Source organism: Baudoinia panamericana (assembly GCF_000338955.1).
Source record: "Baudoinia panamericana UAMH 10762 unplaced genomic scaffold BAUCOscaffold_13, whole genome shotgun sequence".
NCBI classification, from domain to species: domain Eukaryota; kingdom Fungi; phylum Ascomycota; class Dothideomycetes; order Mycosphaerellales; family Teratosphaeriaceae; genus Baudoinia; species Baudoinia panamericana.
The window spans coordinates 982,496-995,905 of record NW_006911269.1 but is presented as its reverse complement, the minus strand read 5'-3'; the positions used below and the strand labels follow the sequence as shown (position 1 = coordinate 995,905).

The 13,410-nt window shown below is 57.8% G+C and overlaps 8 protein-coding genes across 8 annotated transcripts in view; 2 read left to right on the top strand and 6 right to left on the bottom strand.

Moving 5' to 3' along the window:
• Positions 1-29: 29 nt before the first annotated feature.
• Positions 30-1,041, bottom strand: BAUCODRAFT_292679 (uncharacterized protein). The gene has a single exon (XM_007682606.1). The coding sequence runs from the start codon at positions 792-794 to the stop codon at positions 93-95; it is 702 nt and encodes a 233-aa protein (XP_007680796.1). The 5' UTR covers positions 795-1,041; the 3' UTR covers positions 30-92.
• Positions 1,042-3,186: 2,145 nt separating this feature from the next.
• On the bottom strand, positions 3,187-5,390 carry BAUCODRAFT_38552 (uncharacterized protein). The gene has a single exon (XM_007682233.1). The coding sequence runs from the start codon at positions 4,996-4,998 to the stop codon at positions 3,565-3,567; it is 1,434 nt and encodes a 477-aa protein (XP_007680423.1). The 5' UTR covers positions 4,999-5,390; the 3' UTR covers positions 3,187-3,564.
• BAUCODRAFT_291524 (uncharacterized protein) lies at positions 5,361-6,162 on the bottom strand. The gene has a single exon (XM_007682605.1). It carries the CDS (start codon positions 6,071-6,073, stop codon positions 5,585-5,587), a length of 489 nt encoding a protein of 162 aa, XP_007680795.1. The 5' UTR covers positions 6,074-6,162; the 3' UTR covers positions 5,361-5,584.
• An 89-nt stretch (positions 6,163-6,251) lies between these two features.
• BAUCODRAFT_116124 (uncharacterized protein) lies at positions 6,252-8,091 on the top strand (the record flags this gene model as incomplete). Its single annotated transcript, XM_007682604.1, has 2 exons — positions 6,252-6,675; positions 6,760-8,091. 2 exons carry the CDS (start codon positions 6,252-6,254, stop codon positions 7,773-7,775), a joined length of 1,440 nt encoding a protein of 479 aa, XP_007680794.1. The 3' UTR covers positions 7,776-8,091.
• A 796-nt stretch (positions 8,092-8,887) lies between these two features.
• Positions 8,888-9,724, top strand: BAUCODRAFT_126461 (uncharacterized protein; the record flags this gene model as incomplete). Its single annotated transcript, XM_007682603.1, has 2 exons — positions 8,888-9,251; positions 9,330-9,724. 2 exons carry the CDS (start codon positions 8,888-8,890, stop codon positions 9,722-9,724), a joined length of 759 nt encoding a protein of 252 aa, XP_007680793.1.
• On the bottom strand, positions 9,717-10,787 carry BAUCODRAFT_38548 (uncharacterized protein). Its single transcript, XM_007682232.1, has 2 exons — positions 10,536-10,787; positions 9,717-10,462 (listed from the first exon to the last, which is right to left on the bottom strand). Exons 1-2 carry the CDS (start codon positions 10,740-10,742, stop codon positions 10,016-10,018), a joined length of 654 nt encoding a protein of 217 aa, XP_007680422.1. The 5' UTR covers positions 10,743-10,787; the 3' UTR covers positions 9,717-10,015.
• A 1,736-nt stretch (positions 10,788-12,523) lies between these two features.
• On the bottom strand, positions 12,524-12,949 carry BAUCODRAFT_77756 (uncharacterized protein; the record flags this gene model as incomplete). Its single annotated transcript, XM_007682276.1, has 2 exons — positions 12,524-12,710; positions 12,783-12,949. Coding segments are annotated over 2 exons (354 nt in total), but the record flags the coding sequence as incomplete, so codon positions are not given.
• Positions 12,950-13,065: 116 nt separating this feature from the next.
• Positions 13,066-13,410, bottom strand: part of BAUCODRAFT_290781 (uncharacterized protein) — a 3,161-nt gene continuing 2,816 nt past the window's right edge. Inside the window, exon 4 of the mRNA XM_007682602.1 lies at positions 13,066-13,407. Within this exon, the coding sequence (XP_007680792.1) occupies positions 13,177-13,407 (231 nt within the window). The 3' untranslated portion in view covers positions 13,066-13,176. The remainder of the gene's footprint in view (positions 13,408-13,410) is intronic.

The window sequence follows — 13,410 nt, the reverse complement described above, 5'->3', positions numbered from 1 at the left end:
CATCCGAGCGATGCATCTCTTGCATCCCGGTGGACAAAGTCCACTGTGCGAACGTCCTTGTTGGTTATGGAACATCGCGCCAACCCTCCCTGCTACCCGGACCGTGAACGCTTGCCGGTATCTTCCTCCGACTCTGCACGTGAAGCCAACCTTTTACGGCAGCGCGGGGTTTTGTACACCCGCGCCAAACTGCTTGATGGGATTGAGTTCGTCCGGCAATCGAGGTAGCCGTTGTCGGACGTCCCGTGGTTATGCTGGGTCTGTAAGATTGACGTCGCAGCAACTGCCCGAGCTTGTACCGACTCGAGCGAACCGTAATCAACACCAGAGTCGGACATGGCTCTCTTGGTTAGCAACGGGAACGGCTCGTCAATGGCGCTGAACGTTGCGAAACGCAGCATTGGCTCTGGTCCAGGCTCTTCGCACAGACGGTACATCTGGCGTATCTTATCCAAATCCGCCTTCGCCTCGCTGGACCGGATAGACTCCAAATGGTCGCTATCGAAGTCGGGTGCAAGACCATCTTCCATACGAACCGCGTAACGTTCACCGAGCGTCTGATGAGCAAGCTGACTAGCTTCTTCGCGGACCCTTCCTGCAATAAACCGCTTCACTCTATCGGGCTGCAAGGAGTTAGCAGACCCCGAACAAGCAGCACGACTGCGACTTACGCTGGAAGCAGCTGCACATCGCTCAAGGGACTCTGCCGTCAGTCGCTCACGACCAGCTTGATTGCCTTCTCTGGGAGCGAGTGATGACTCAGACTTGCGAGCACTCATCGCGACGGAGTACATGCACAATTGAAGAAGGGATAATGGTATTGTTGATGGGAGGATCCGATCAGTCCAACGACGATCGAGGAAAGGGCGAATTTATACCACAAGACTTCATCTGCATCCCGCGCGTCAGGCTGCACCAGTCCTATGGTAATGCTTCGCTTCGTCTATACGGCGGTGCTCTGCATAATTTTCATCCCTCGACAATCGACATTGTACTCTTTGCCTGGTGAGCCCCGCAGTCACGACAGGTTACAGCTCTTAGGCCCCGACATAGCGGGTTGGAAACAGATGCCGCGGAGCTAAGGGTAGATCCTGTGGCATCGTGCAATCTACAATGCACGTAGGAAGAACTCATTCTGAGCCAACAGATGATGTACTGGCGGTGCAAGACCCACTGGTGCGTTCCGGGGAGCTGGCAAGCTACATCGTGATCCCTGTCGTACACGTGGGATGGAACGCTTCAAGGACCCGCCGCTTTCCACAATCGATGTTGTGGACGGTTCTAGCGTATGCACGCTCTGTGTTCGCCAGTGCACGCTCGCCGCTACCGTCTGTATGAACAGGTGGACAACGCATCCGTCGTTTCAGCACCTGCGCAGCAGCCGCTTGATCAGGACACCACCACCAATGGGTCTCGCCTCCGACCAGGAACACAGGAGCGCGCCAAGACAAAGATCATGCAAACCCGATCCTACTGCACCTATCTGTAGGTCTTCGCACAAGACACCGGACGCGCTGATCTCACCGTAGTCAATGTTGCCAGCCTCAGCGTACGAGCTTTGACACCAGCAAGCAATGTGTGCGTACTTATCTACCACTTCCAGCTGCCAAGTCTGGTGCAGCTCATCATCATTTGCGTCGATAGAACCGCACACTTAGCGCAGCTTCGGCGGCTTCTGTGGAGCTTTCATAAGGATCTCTTGGATCCGTTACTCGCTGTAAAAGACATGGTTCACCCTTGCGAGCAAGGAACGAGGTCACACCAATTACGCCATCTTATCATCGCACCGCCAAAGCGCAGCAGAACTAGCCTATAGAAGCTCGCAAGGCTGCATAGAACGGCGCTAGAAGCTGCGAAGGATCCCCGGCGGGCGCCACGAGCGGCTCGAGACGAATTCAAAGACAAGGCCACAGGTGTGACATGAAACCACAGTCAGCTCTTCAGCCTATCTTCGTTGCTAGCGTCGTTACACTTCGCGAGCGTAGATACGCGCACATACCTTTGGTTCACCGGGACACTCTCCCCGGCGACATGGACGTGCGCCCGGGCTCCACATGACAGATCCACCGCATAACGTCAAGACTCCCCTTAATAATCCACAACGCGTTACTGAGCGTCTTAGCAAGCAAACAAAGCTCGGTCTGCGTGGGTGGCGGTGTACGAATGTGAACGCACACGGCTCGCGGGGCCGTTTTCCGGACCAGCCCTAAGCTCGCGCGTGCGCCAATCTGACCCCATCGCTGACGGCTTGCTGCATGCTGGGACGCCTGCTCCGCTGGGTATCTGCTTCCTCCCGCTACATGGTTCGCAGTCTCGCTCGTGCGCAAGGCCCGTAGAGTTGGACAACAATAGGCCATGGCAGCCACATGGCTTCGATCCTCAAGCCATGGAGTTTCGCATGCTTGAAACCAATTCCTGGCACGGTTACGCCCTTATCATGACTCGGCATAGTGCCTCCCTACCTGGCTTCCATCTTCGAATGCATACGAGGCTGGCAGATACTAGGTCAACACCCCCCAATTGCTTCGTCAGACAATCGCAACAGGCGGATGCGTACTGCTCGTCGCCACCGAACATGCAGTACATTTCCCCTATGTGTAGAGCGCAGCTTCGACCGTGCGCAAGGCTAGCAAAACCAGACTAGAACGGGCCAAAGCGGCCGGATGGCTCTGACAGACAAGCCGTAGGGTCAAGCATGCTTGCTGACACGTTTGCGCCACCGAAGCACCCCTCGACACCGCCCGGCCGACACGTCCGGCGTGCATATACCCTATCGGGCTACCATAGTCCATGTCCGTCCCCAATGCACGGCGAGACCTTACGCCCTCTACCTGGCCGCGAGTTACACGCTCTTGCCGCCGTGCGTTATCCTCCACTCTACCCCCCGTCGGTCGATATAGCAAAAACGTTGCCCAGCCCATCCGAAACCGTACCCAAAACCCTGCAACGCAAGTCACCAGTCTCCCACACGGACAGTGCCATAACGACGAAGCCTATGGCGGGTTCCCGCTTCTGGTATGATCATACCAGGATGACACGATCACATCGCATCACACCACGTCGCTTCGACTTTCTGTTATGCTTGCTCAGCCAGACCGAACCAACGTGGACGTATACCCGTCGCCGATCTCCCCACCACTCGTGCCATGTACGTCGACGTGCTCGTGATCGAGTCTTGAATGGCGGGGATGTTCTCCGCAGGTGGTAGGTAGGCAGTTAGGTCGAACTCTGCACAATACGCAGATGGAGGTAGGTAAGTAGGTGGGTAGGTGGGGGTAGCGTATGAGGTTAGAACCGTACGATGCCGAGAACCACTTTACGAGTAGGGTCAGCCCGACGATGGGATTTCCTTGATCATGAGAACGCTTTGAGCTCTCTCTCTCAAGAAAGACGGCGGCTTGGCAGTACATGTATTCGGTTCAGCCATTCTCAGTAGTGATTACACATGGAACAGTACACACTATACACTACATGTACACAGGGCAGCTCACAACCAACCCTGCGACCACAAACCCCCAACACGACAACAAACAAACAAAACCCATCCGTAAGAGCAGGCGCAACCTAACCGAGCAAAGCAGCCACGCGTCCCCGAACCACCTCCCCCGTCACCATCCCACTTCTCAAAACGACAACCACCGCCTTCGTCCCCACCCCCCCGACCCCATCCATCCCCACCACCCTCACAAACCCGGGACAAACCTCGCCCGCCAGCACCTCCAACGCACATTCCGCCTCGGCCCGCGAAATCGGATTCCGCAAACTTTGCTGTAACTGCGCCACCATCGCCGCCATGCTGAGGCTGAGGCGGGGGGATTTGGTGGTGTTGCTGAGGAGGGAGGCGAGGACGCGGGAGATTTCCTCGAGGCGGTGGAGGGCTGTTTGGCGGAGGTGGGAGGATTGCATCTCTGCGGCGGTTGAGGGCGGGACGGAGGGGGAGAGGGTGGTATGTTTGGCGAGGATGCGGGAGAGGAGGTTGGAGGTGCGGGATTGGGTCGTCGTCGTCTTCTTCTTCTTCTTCTTCTCGTCCTGTTCGAGGGATGATGGTGAGGGTGGTGATGGTGTTTGTTCTGCGGGTTGTGTGGCGGAAGCTTGCGCGCTTTTGATATCGGCTAGACGTTGTTCGCCGCGGGCGAAGAGGGATGTCGTTTTCGCCGCTGCCGAAGGGTCGGAAGTGATCTCCGCTAATGGAAGTTGTTTCAAAAACGAAGCCGGGTCCGGAATATCATTCCCCTCCTTCTGCAGGCTGGTATTCCGCCACGCGAGCCACTTATTCAACACCGCCGAGTCGAAATGCGCATTCAACGCATCCTCGTTGATATAACTCGCCCCGCGGCCGTCCGCGTCATGCACTTTCCTCAAACACACGCCCGCCCGCCCGCAGTCTTCCAGCGTCCAGATGCTGCATTGCGATCCCGTTACGGCGAGCACGAGACGTAGATCGTGCAACGTGACGGCGCGTTTCTTCCAGTGGCCCGTGACGAGGGGGAGGAGATTATCGACGTCGATGGTGGAGGAGGTGCCGTTGTAGGCGTAGTACATTGATAACGCGCTCATGAAGGAGGCGTGGAGTTTGCAGAGGTCGGCGAGTTCGGCGGGGAGGGCGAGACCGGCGGATTTCTTCTCGCTGGTGGTGGGTGGGGTTGTGGGCGGGGTGTCGTAGGCGAGCGCCCGTCCGGTTAGCTTACACGGGATTGATGCGGAAGACTCGAGGACGAGGCGGTCCAGTAGAGCGGCGGTGGTTCTGCTGGGTGTTTCGGTGGGAGAGGGTGGGAGGGCGTCCTTGAAGCGTTTGTTGCGTGGGGTGGTGATGGTGTCTTCATGGGTGGGTCGCTTCGATGTGGTAGAAGTATCGCCAGCACCAGACACTGATGTGTCCAAGTCCAGCTTTCGCTTTCTCCCCTTTCCGCTGGCTGCTGCCGGAGTCGGGGTGGGGATGGTCACGGTAAGCACCGGCGGCTGCATACCCTGCTGATGTCTGGTCTTGCGCTTCTTCATACTCTCTAGTGCTATGACAGGCTTGCTCGTAAACTTGAAAGCGTCATGGCTCTGGCGAGTCGGTGGTGGAATGATATCTTCTGCTGTTGCATCACGTTCATCGGCAACCGCGTGCTTTCGCTTTCTTGATGCCGCCATCGTCGTATTATGATATCAGTCTTATTACTGTAGGATAGTACTGTTACGGAGAGATGTATGTAATTCAGTGGCAATGGTGATGAGATGCAGAGTATACTGTGGATGTAGGGAGTACATGTATCTATCGATATGAATGCGTTCAGGGGAGTTGGTAGGCCGGTGGCTGGACGGACGCGATCAGACGCGCTAAACCCCATAGCGCGTAAAGGGGGTTCGCCGGGCCGCACGGTGCAACCGATGCATTGATATGTTTATGCACAGGATCAACGTCTGGCCAGACCAACTCATTTGACTCTCTGTTTTCGGCCTCATTCGAGACATGGTCCCCTTTGGATGGATCTTTGATGAGTATTGGTTGATTGACCATTAGAAGATTACCACAGACATTGGGGTCACTCAACAAGAGATCCACCTACAGTTGATGGAGGCGGTGTAGAGCGCCTATGGATCAAACGACCATGGACCAGCCCATCTTCCTCATTTTCATTAATCTTCCTGCTGTCGAGCATGCGGTGGGTTTTGCCAGGCGAGGTATGGAAGGAGACAGCAGGGGAGCAAAGCTTAGTACTCTCCCTCTACCGGAGAAGGGAAGTGGGTTAGAATAGGAAGAAGGAGCGGCTCGGCTTCTGCCGCGTTCACAGAAGAAGCTTCCCCGCTTGAAGAGGCCCACCGTCGGCGCATCTCCTTCGTCACAGCAGTCGTTGTCCAAGCAAACACTGGCGAAAGGTGGTAAAGAGACACGGACAGTGACTGAAGCTTCCCACCTATCCATCGCTCCCCTTGCATGCATTACCACACCTTCTTCGAACAAGCCTACCCCTACCCTATGCGTGCTCGCATGCTGTGAAACTCGTCGCATATCTCTCAATTCGTACGGGAGCGCCTGATACAGCTCTCCCGCCGATCCTACGTCAAGCTCCACACCCGTCCTTCCCATTCCGCCAAACAGCTTCCACACGGCGAGGTACCCGGGCGTGCCCCGTGTGCGACACGATCAACCCTGCAGCAGCGCAGCGCATCCTACCAACTACCGCAGCACGAGACACTCATCATCTCACACACCCACCCACCCACATCCACATCTCCACACTGACTCCACCGGCGTCTGCGCATCAATGTCCACCCTCGTCTCCTCCAACCTCCCCCACGACTTTCTCCGCGAGATCTCCACCCTCGAGCGCGAGGTCCTCAAGCACTCCCCCTCCGACATCCTCCAGTTCTGCGCCAACTTCTTCCACCGGCGACTCGAGTCGCAGCGCGCCGAATTCCACCTGCAGCAGCGGCATTCCAGTGGCGCGGGAATGGCCGAGAGTTCCTTCCCGGGCAGCAACCCGTTCGGGGGTAGCACAGAGCGGGCCGGCGGTGGTGGGCCGGGCGTCGCTTCCCCTTTCTCCCCCACCAGCTCTGCGCCTGCCGTGGGCGGAGGGGGAAGTGGCATGCACGCGCTTGCCGAAGAGGAGGAGCACGATTTCGGCAGTCCCACCGCTACTTCCTTCTCCCCCAGCGCGCGCGAAGTCAGTGTGGGACCGGGCGGGGAGAGTGTGAACAGCAGCACCGCACCACCACCACCACCATCCGCGCCCTCCTCCAACACCGCGAGCAACGGCGGCGGCGGCGCATCAGCCTTCGGCACCTTCGGCTTCTCATCCTCCAACACAACCTCCTCCCGCTCCAACCCTCCCCCCTCCGCCTCCGCCTCCGCCTCCTCCTCCTCCATGGACGCCCCGCAATCCTTCCCCAACAACTACCACCTCGGCCGCCGCACCTCCGTCTCCGCCGAATCCCTCGCCCCCGCCTCCGCCGACGACACCCACTGGAAAGCACCCGCCTACCCCAAAACCCCGGACCAACTCGCCCGCCTGCGCACCGCCGTCTCCCACAACTTCCTCTTCTCCCACCTCGACGACGAGCAATCCACCCACGTCCTCGGCGCCCTGCAAGAACGCAAGGTCCCCGCCGCCGACATCCGCGTCATCGTGCAAGGCGACGCGGGCGACTACTTCTACGTCGTGGAAAGCGGGCACTTCGACATCTACGTCTCCCGCACCGGCCGCGTGGAACCGGGCCCCGACGGCCTGGGCACCAAAGTCGCCGAGTCCGGCCCGGGCACCTCCTTCGGCGAACTCGCCCTCATGTACAACGCCCCGCGCGCCGCCACCGTCGTGAGCACCGCCCCCAGCGTCCTCTGGCAGCTCGACCGCATCACCTTCCGCCGCATCCTCATGGACTCCGCCTTCCAGCGCCGCCGCATGTACGAGTCCTTCCTCGAGGAAGTCCCCCTCCTCTCCTCCCTCACCCCCTACGAACGCTCCAAAATCGCCGACGCGCTCGAGACGACGAAATTCCCCGCCGGCACCACCATCATCCGCGAAGGGGACGTGGGGGACAAATTTTACATCCTCGAGTCCGGGCAAGCGGAGGCGCGGAAGCGAGGCGAAGGGGAGAAGGTGTTGAGGGTGTATGGGAAGGGGGATTATTTCGGCGAGTTGGCGTTGCTGGATGAGCGGCCCCGTGCGGCGAGCGTGTTGAGTGTGAGTGAGGTCAAGGTGGCGACGTTGGGGAAGGATGGGTTTCAGCGGTTATTGGGGCCGGTGGAGAGTATCATGCGGAGGGATGATCCGAGGAGGGCGGGTCAATAAGCATATTAGGGGGTGAGTGATGAGGACGGCAGCGGGGTTGGGGCCCGGGTCGAGGTTCGGAACGCTGTAGTCAGCGTCGGGGGTGAAGATGGGTATGGATTGAAGAGGACTTGGCATTTTGGGCGTTGTGAGCTGCTGGCGCGCTGTCGCTTGCTGGATTGGGGAAGCAGGACCTACGGCACGGTATCATTTTTACTTTCTCCGTCGCTGGGCTTGGTAGTGTGCGTAGAGCAAGGCAGGGCAACTTGAGAAGCGTGGTTCCTCCCTTCCGATCGCCAGGTCTTTTCCCTTCCTTCCTTTCCCTTCCCTCATCAGCGTTCTTATTCCTATCCTTCTCAGCTTCACTACTACACTAACCGAGCACAAGCCAAGAGCACGAATGAGGCAAAGCAGTCGCAGTGGCAGTCACTCTCAGGACTGCCCGAAAACCGAAGCAACAGCGATAGCGATAGTAACAGCGACAGCAAGAGCAGCAGCCAACGATCAAAGGAAGGGCTACGACCTCGACTCCGACACACACCTGCCGTTTGCTAGCTACACCTACACATCGATTGTGAGGAACCCTTATTTGGCCGTTCGTCCTTCGCCCTTTCGACATAAATCTCTTTTCGCCTATCAACCGATATCTCTTTTCGCCTTGCTCATTCTGTATATTCACTACTTGAGCGTGTCTACCAATCTGGTTAAGGATTCCATATCCAGCTATTCTCAAGTCGAAACGATCATTGCAGCAACGATCATTCATTCCCTTGACATGGCTGCCCAAGTCACGGTCCCGACCACAACTCCTCCGCCAAACCCGGGCTCCCCAATGTCAAGCGCAAACCCAACTTCGACCGCGGTACCCATCGTCCGTACGAACTCAAGCTTGAACTTGACCACGAAGTCGAACACGATCAAGCGCTCCACTTCCTCCTCCAGCCTCAACACGGCCGCGATCGAGCACGAGAATGAGCTGGCGCCCGTCACTCGTTCCCGGCGGAACTCTACTTCTGATGCGATACTGAAGGCTACGGCTCCTTCTACTGGCATGGGCGCTGCACCCGTCGTACGCTTTCCCTTTGCCCCCATATTTCCCTAGAAGCAAATCACACGCATACCGTGCCCTACTGATGCAAAACCCGTTGCAGCCTCATCCGACGCTTATCAGCCCGACGACATATACGCAGCACCGCACCCCGACCACCACCCTAACCGCCGGCCGCTCCCACAAACCCTTTACCTTCGACACGCACAAACTCATGGCCTGTTCGCCTTACTGGCGCAACCTCCTCACCGAGACCCCCGAGCCGACGGCCGAACAAACGACGTTCGAGGACTTGGATGAGAGTGCCGTGGGGTTGTTCGCGGGGTACTTGCAGCACGGTCGCTCGCTTCAGCGTATGAAGGGGCCGAGTGATTTTCATTCTTGTGGGCATTGGATTGGATTGTATGTTGTGGCGTTGCGGTGGGGGGTTGGGGGGTTGGATGATGAAGGTGAGCTTTCAAGCCATACTGATCTGTATTGTTGGTGAGGGCAGGCCCTTTGGAGTCGGATCGTTGATGTAAAAGTAGTAATGGACCACATCCGCGCCTACTACGCCAGCGCCGACATGAGCGCCTCACCGTATCGACTCGAGTACATCTACGCCTACACTTCGCAACCGAATCTCATGCGGACGTTCCTCGTTGAGACGGCGGCGTGGAGGGTGCTGAATGAAGGAAGCTCTACCACGCCGAGTGGGGCTACGGGGGAGTTGGGCGAAAGGGGTGGGGTTTCGCCTGCGCTTTTTGAGGTTCTGGAGAAGGGTGGGAGGGAGTTGAGGGAGGATTTCGTGAGGGCTTTGGTCAAGTTTGGGAGGGATGAGGGACAGGAGGCTGAGGATCCGAGGAGGGGGTTGAGGAGGGACTGGCATGTTGGGGTGGAGAGGGGGGATGAAGGGGAGATGCTTGAGCCGTGGGAGAAGTAGGTGGGTGAGGTGGTCTCTTGCTTGACCCTTGGGGAAAGTGCTTGGGCGCAATTGTCTCTCGGAAAACCTAGGTATAACAGGGGGGCGTCGGGGTAGACGGTTGAGAGGGTGGACCTAGCGCCTGCGGTGTTAGGTGACCTGAGTGGTTGTTTCCGAAGACCTCCGCGAGAATGAGCATACTCTGCATGCAACGGACTCTTCGACCCATCCTCATACACGTGACCAGGTTATGTTGTACCGTTACCCCCCCAACGCTCAAAGTACGCCATACAATCACCACGCACGCTTCCATTATATCAAATGCTTACTCCTAAAGTACGCCCTCAAGTAAACAATCTGCCACACGCCCAACGCGACCAACATCCCCATCGTCCCCAACGCAAACCATTTTACCCGCTCATTCGTACTCTCATTCGTATCCCTCAAACTCATCTCCCTGCTCCGCAGATACTCCATCTCATCCACCACCTCCTTCGCACTTTCACTCAGTCTCCGCAGCTCCGCCTCCATGGGTTTCAGCTTCTCCCCAGCTTGAATGGCGCTCCAGTCTTTCGCGTCGGCGCCAATGTCGATGTCGAGTTCGATGGAGCGGGTGGGGGTCATGACGGGTTGGGAGGAGGTGAGGATGTTCTCGAAGCAGACGTCGAAGGCGCTGTCGGCGTGCGAGGTGAAGGCGTAACGCGCTTCGCCGGCGATGTCGCGGGGGCGGTGGTAGTCGTTGCCTACGGCGTCTTTAATCTAGTACGCCATTGTGTGAGCACGTGCGCGGGTATGTGCGTGGTGTAATCCATTGCCTAGGGCCGTTGCTTACGTGCATGTTCAGCGTTTGTCCATCTCCTCTTGAGCCGCTGACGGTCGCCGTTACGACCACGAGTTGGTCCTTGGAGACAAAGTTGCGTATACAGCGTTCTTGACTGGCGGATTCCGAGCCGGGATGGGCTTGGATGTCGAATTTGAGGGCGGAGACGAGCGGGAGTAGGAATGCCAGACACAACTTCAGGGCGAGTGTGAGCGCCATGATTTGTGCTCGGCAGAGTGAGCGTTGCAATGTACGACGTAAAGCTTTCACGTATACTGCCAAGTGTTCACGCTCGGATTCCCCATTGGGAAGTTACGGAGGCTGTCGGCAAGATCCGCAAACTGTTCTCAAAGCGTGGATAACACTGGACTTAGATCTGCTAGCTTTGATGCGATCGACATCATACAGCAGCAATTCCAAGGGTCACTGTTTCATGACAGCTTGGACTGTTGGAACCCACTGTATAGGCTAGGACGTAGTAGAATTCTAAGGATCAATACTTCATGCATTACCTGCATCGTTCCATCCCATCGCGGCGTACCGCTGTCCTCGTACATTCTCCATACCACGCCGTTGCACCTCTCATTGTACCCAGCTATCCCGTGACAGACATTAGCAGCACATGTGTTCCCCCAGATTACCCAGCCCGCTTGATATCCCTCGCTATGCCTATCATTACTTCGTGAAGAAACATAGAAAAGGAACTTTTGCTCGTCCATTCCGCTGCAGCTTTACAGCCAGAGAGCAAGTACAAGCGTACTGGCCGCAATCACCATCGCGCTGACAGTAAATCCCATCGAGAAAGATCGGGAGGCAGCACTCTGCACGCCAGCCCTACCGGTGCTCGACGCGGTAGAGGCACTTCCAGACGCGGTTGGACTGGCCAACGCCATGGTATTGGTCACCGTGCCCTTCGTCATCTGAGCTGGGAACAACGTCTCTGTGCTGGTCGAAATGATGCTTCCGTTGCTGCCTTCCTCTTCGATCACGAGGACAGTCGCTTGCGGGGCTAGGCTGATGATGTAGGTATGCCCGCTTATCGTCACCGTGTCCACGCCTCCAGGGGTCAGTGTCTGGCCGGCGACGACGTAGGTGGCGCCATTGTTGATAGCCGTGAAAGTCTGGCCGCCGATTGTGAGGATTGGAGCGGCAGTGGGAAGGACGGCGTAGGCGCCAGAGATGGTTGAGGTAGTGGTGTGGCCGGCGGAGACTTCGGTTATGGCCGTGCCGGAGCGGTCGAGGGAGATGGTTTCGGCAGCATTGCCGTTGGTGGCGGGGATGGTTATGACACCGCCAAGGGTGAGTGTCTGGCCGGATATTATGTAGGTTGGTCCTGAGCCGCTGTCGTAGGATGCAGCGGTGTAAGTCTGACCGTAGATGGTAAGAACAGGCGCGCCAGTCGACATGGCGCCCATGGCACCGATTTGAGAGGTATAGGTTGTGCCACTGACGACAGAGTACAGGGCTGTCGCGGCGGAGTTGAGGGAGACCGTTTCCACGGCTCCGTTGGCTTCGGTAATGGTGATGGCGCCGCCTGGTGTAAGGGATTTGCCCGAGATCACATAGGTGGTGCCGCCGTTCGGGCTGAAGGCCTGACCATCTACAGTCAGTACTGGCGGTGCGGTGATAGTGGCGAGGTTCGAAGCTGGTGTTGCGGTCGAGCCAGACCTTAGCGTCGTGGTCTGCCCGTTGACGACAACGACCGAAGCACCTGGCGCAAGTGAGATGGTCGATCCACCCACTGTGATGACGCCGCCTGGAGTGAGCAGAGAGCCGAGGATGTCATATGTAGTACCGGCATTGGCTTGGTACACGTTTCCTCCGAGCGTTATCTGAGGCGCGGGCGTGATGAGCGCGGCAGCTAAATTGGTCGTTTGGCCGTTGATGACAACTTGCGTGGCGCCGCTGGCGAGACTGATCGTCGTCCCGCTGACTGTCACCACGCCGCTAGGTGTGAGAATCGCTCCTGCGCCTAAGCTATACTGAGTAGCGGCATTGGCAGTGAATGTCTGCGAGCCGACAGTGAGAAGTGGAATGGTAGCAGCTGCGCCTGGAGTCTGCTGGCTTGTGGCGCGTGTCGAAGTTACACCGTTGATGACGAACGTACTTCCACCGCTAGCCAAGCTGATAGTCGTGCCGCTTACGGTCACTACACCGCCTGGAGTGAGTGTCTGGCCTGGAGCAATGCTGTACTGTCCGTTCGAATTCGCCGTAACGGTTTGCGAGCCAATTGTGAGTACAGCAGCTGCCGTCGGAGACGCCTGGCTGAGGGTGGAAGTCACTCCATTGACCACAACGGCGGTTGCGCCAGAAGCAAGGCTGTACGTCGTGCCGCCAACAGTGACCACACCACCAGGCGTCAGCGTAGTCCCAGCGGCAACAACAAACTGTGTAGCGGAGTTTGCCGTAATCGTTTGAGAACCCATGGTCATCACTGCAGCTGCTAAGACAGTTGGTTGGGCGGTTTGTTGAGCAATTTGCGAAGTCACGCCGTTGGCTACAAGGGCTGTAGCTCCGGGCGCGAGACTGTATGTAGTACCGCTCACTACGATCGGCGCACCACCAGCCTGCAGTGTCTGGCTCGCGACCGAGTAGGCAGCTTCACCATTAGAAGCTGTGGCCGAGTTGGCGGAGACCGTATCGCCTGCAATGATCAACAAGGGCGCTGGGAGAGCGACCAGCTGGCCTGGAGAGGAACCGGAGCCGGAGCCGGAACCAGATGATCCTGAACCTGACGATCCCGAGCCAGCGCCGGAGCCAGCGCCGGAGTCTGAGCCTGAGCCTGAACCTGAACCTGAACCTGAACCTGAACCTGAACCTGAGCCTGAGCCTGAGCCTGAGCCTGAGCCTGAGCCTGAGCCTGAGCCTGAGCCTGAGCCTGAGCCTG

What these genes read in the sequence shown, in the direction of transcription:
- BAUCODRAFT_292679 (XM_007682606.1), bottom strand. Translation starts at nt 794, where the DNA reads ATGTACTCCGTCGCGATGAGTGCTCGCAAGTCTGAGTCATCACTCGCT.
- BAUCODRAFT_291524 (XM_007682605.1), bottom strand. Translation starts at nt 6,073, where the DNA reads ATGGGAAGGACGGGTGTGGAGCTTGACGTAGGATCGGCGGGAGAGCTG.
- BAUCODRAFT_38548 (XM_007682232.1), bottom strand. Translation starts at nt 10,742, where the DNA reads ATGGCGCTCACACTCGCCCTGAAGTTGTGTCTGGCATTCCTACTCCCG. An exon ending in GACAAACGCTGAACATGCAC is followed by an intron (nt 10,463 to 10,535) that starts GTAAGCAACGGC and finishes ATGGCGTACTAG; the next exon opens with ATTAAAGACGCCGTAGGCAA.
- BAUCODRAFT_38552 (XM_007682233.1), bottom strand. Translation starts at nt 4,998, where the DNA reads ATGAAGAAGCGCAAGACCAGACATCAGCAGGGTATGCAGCCGCCGGTG.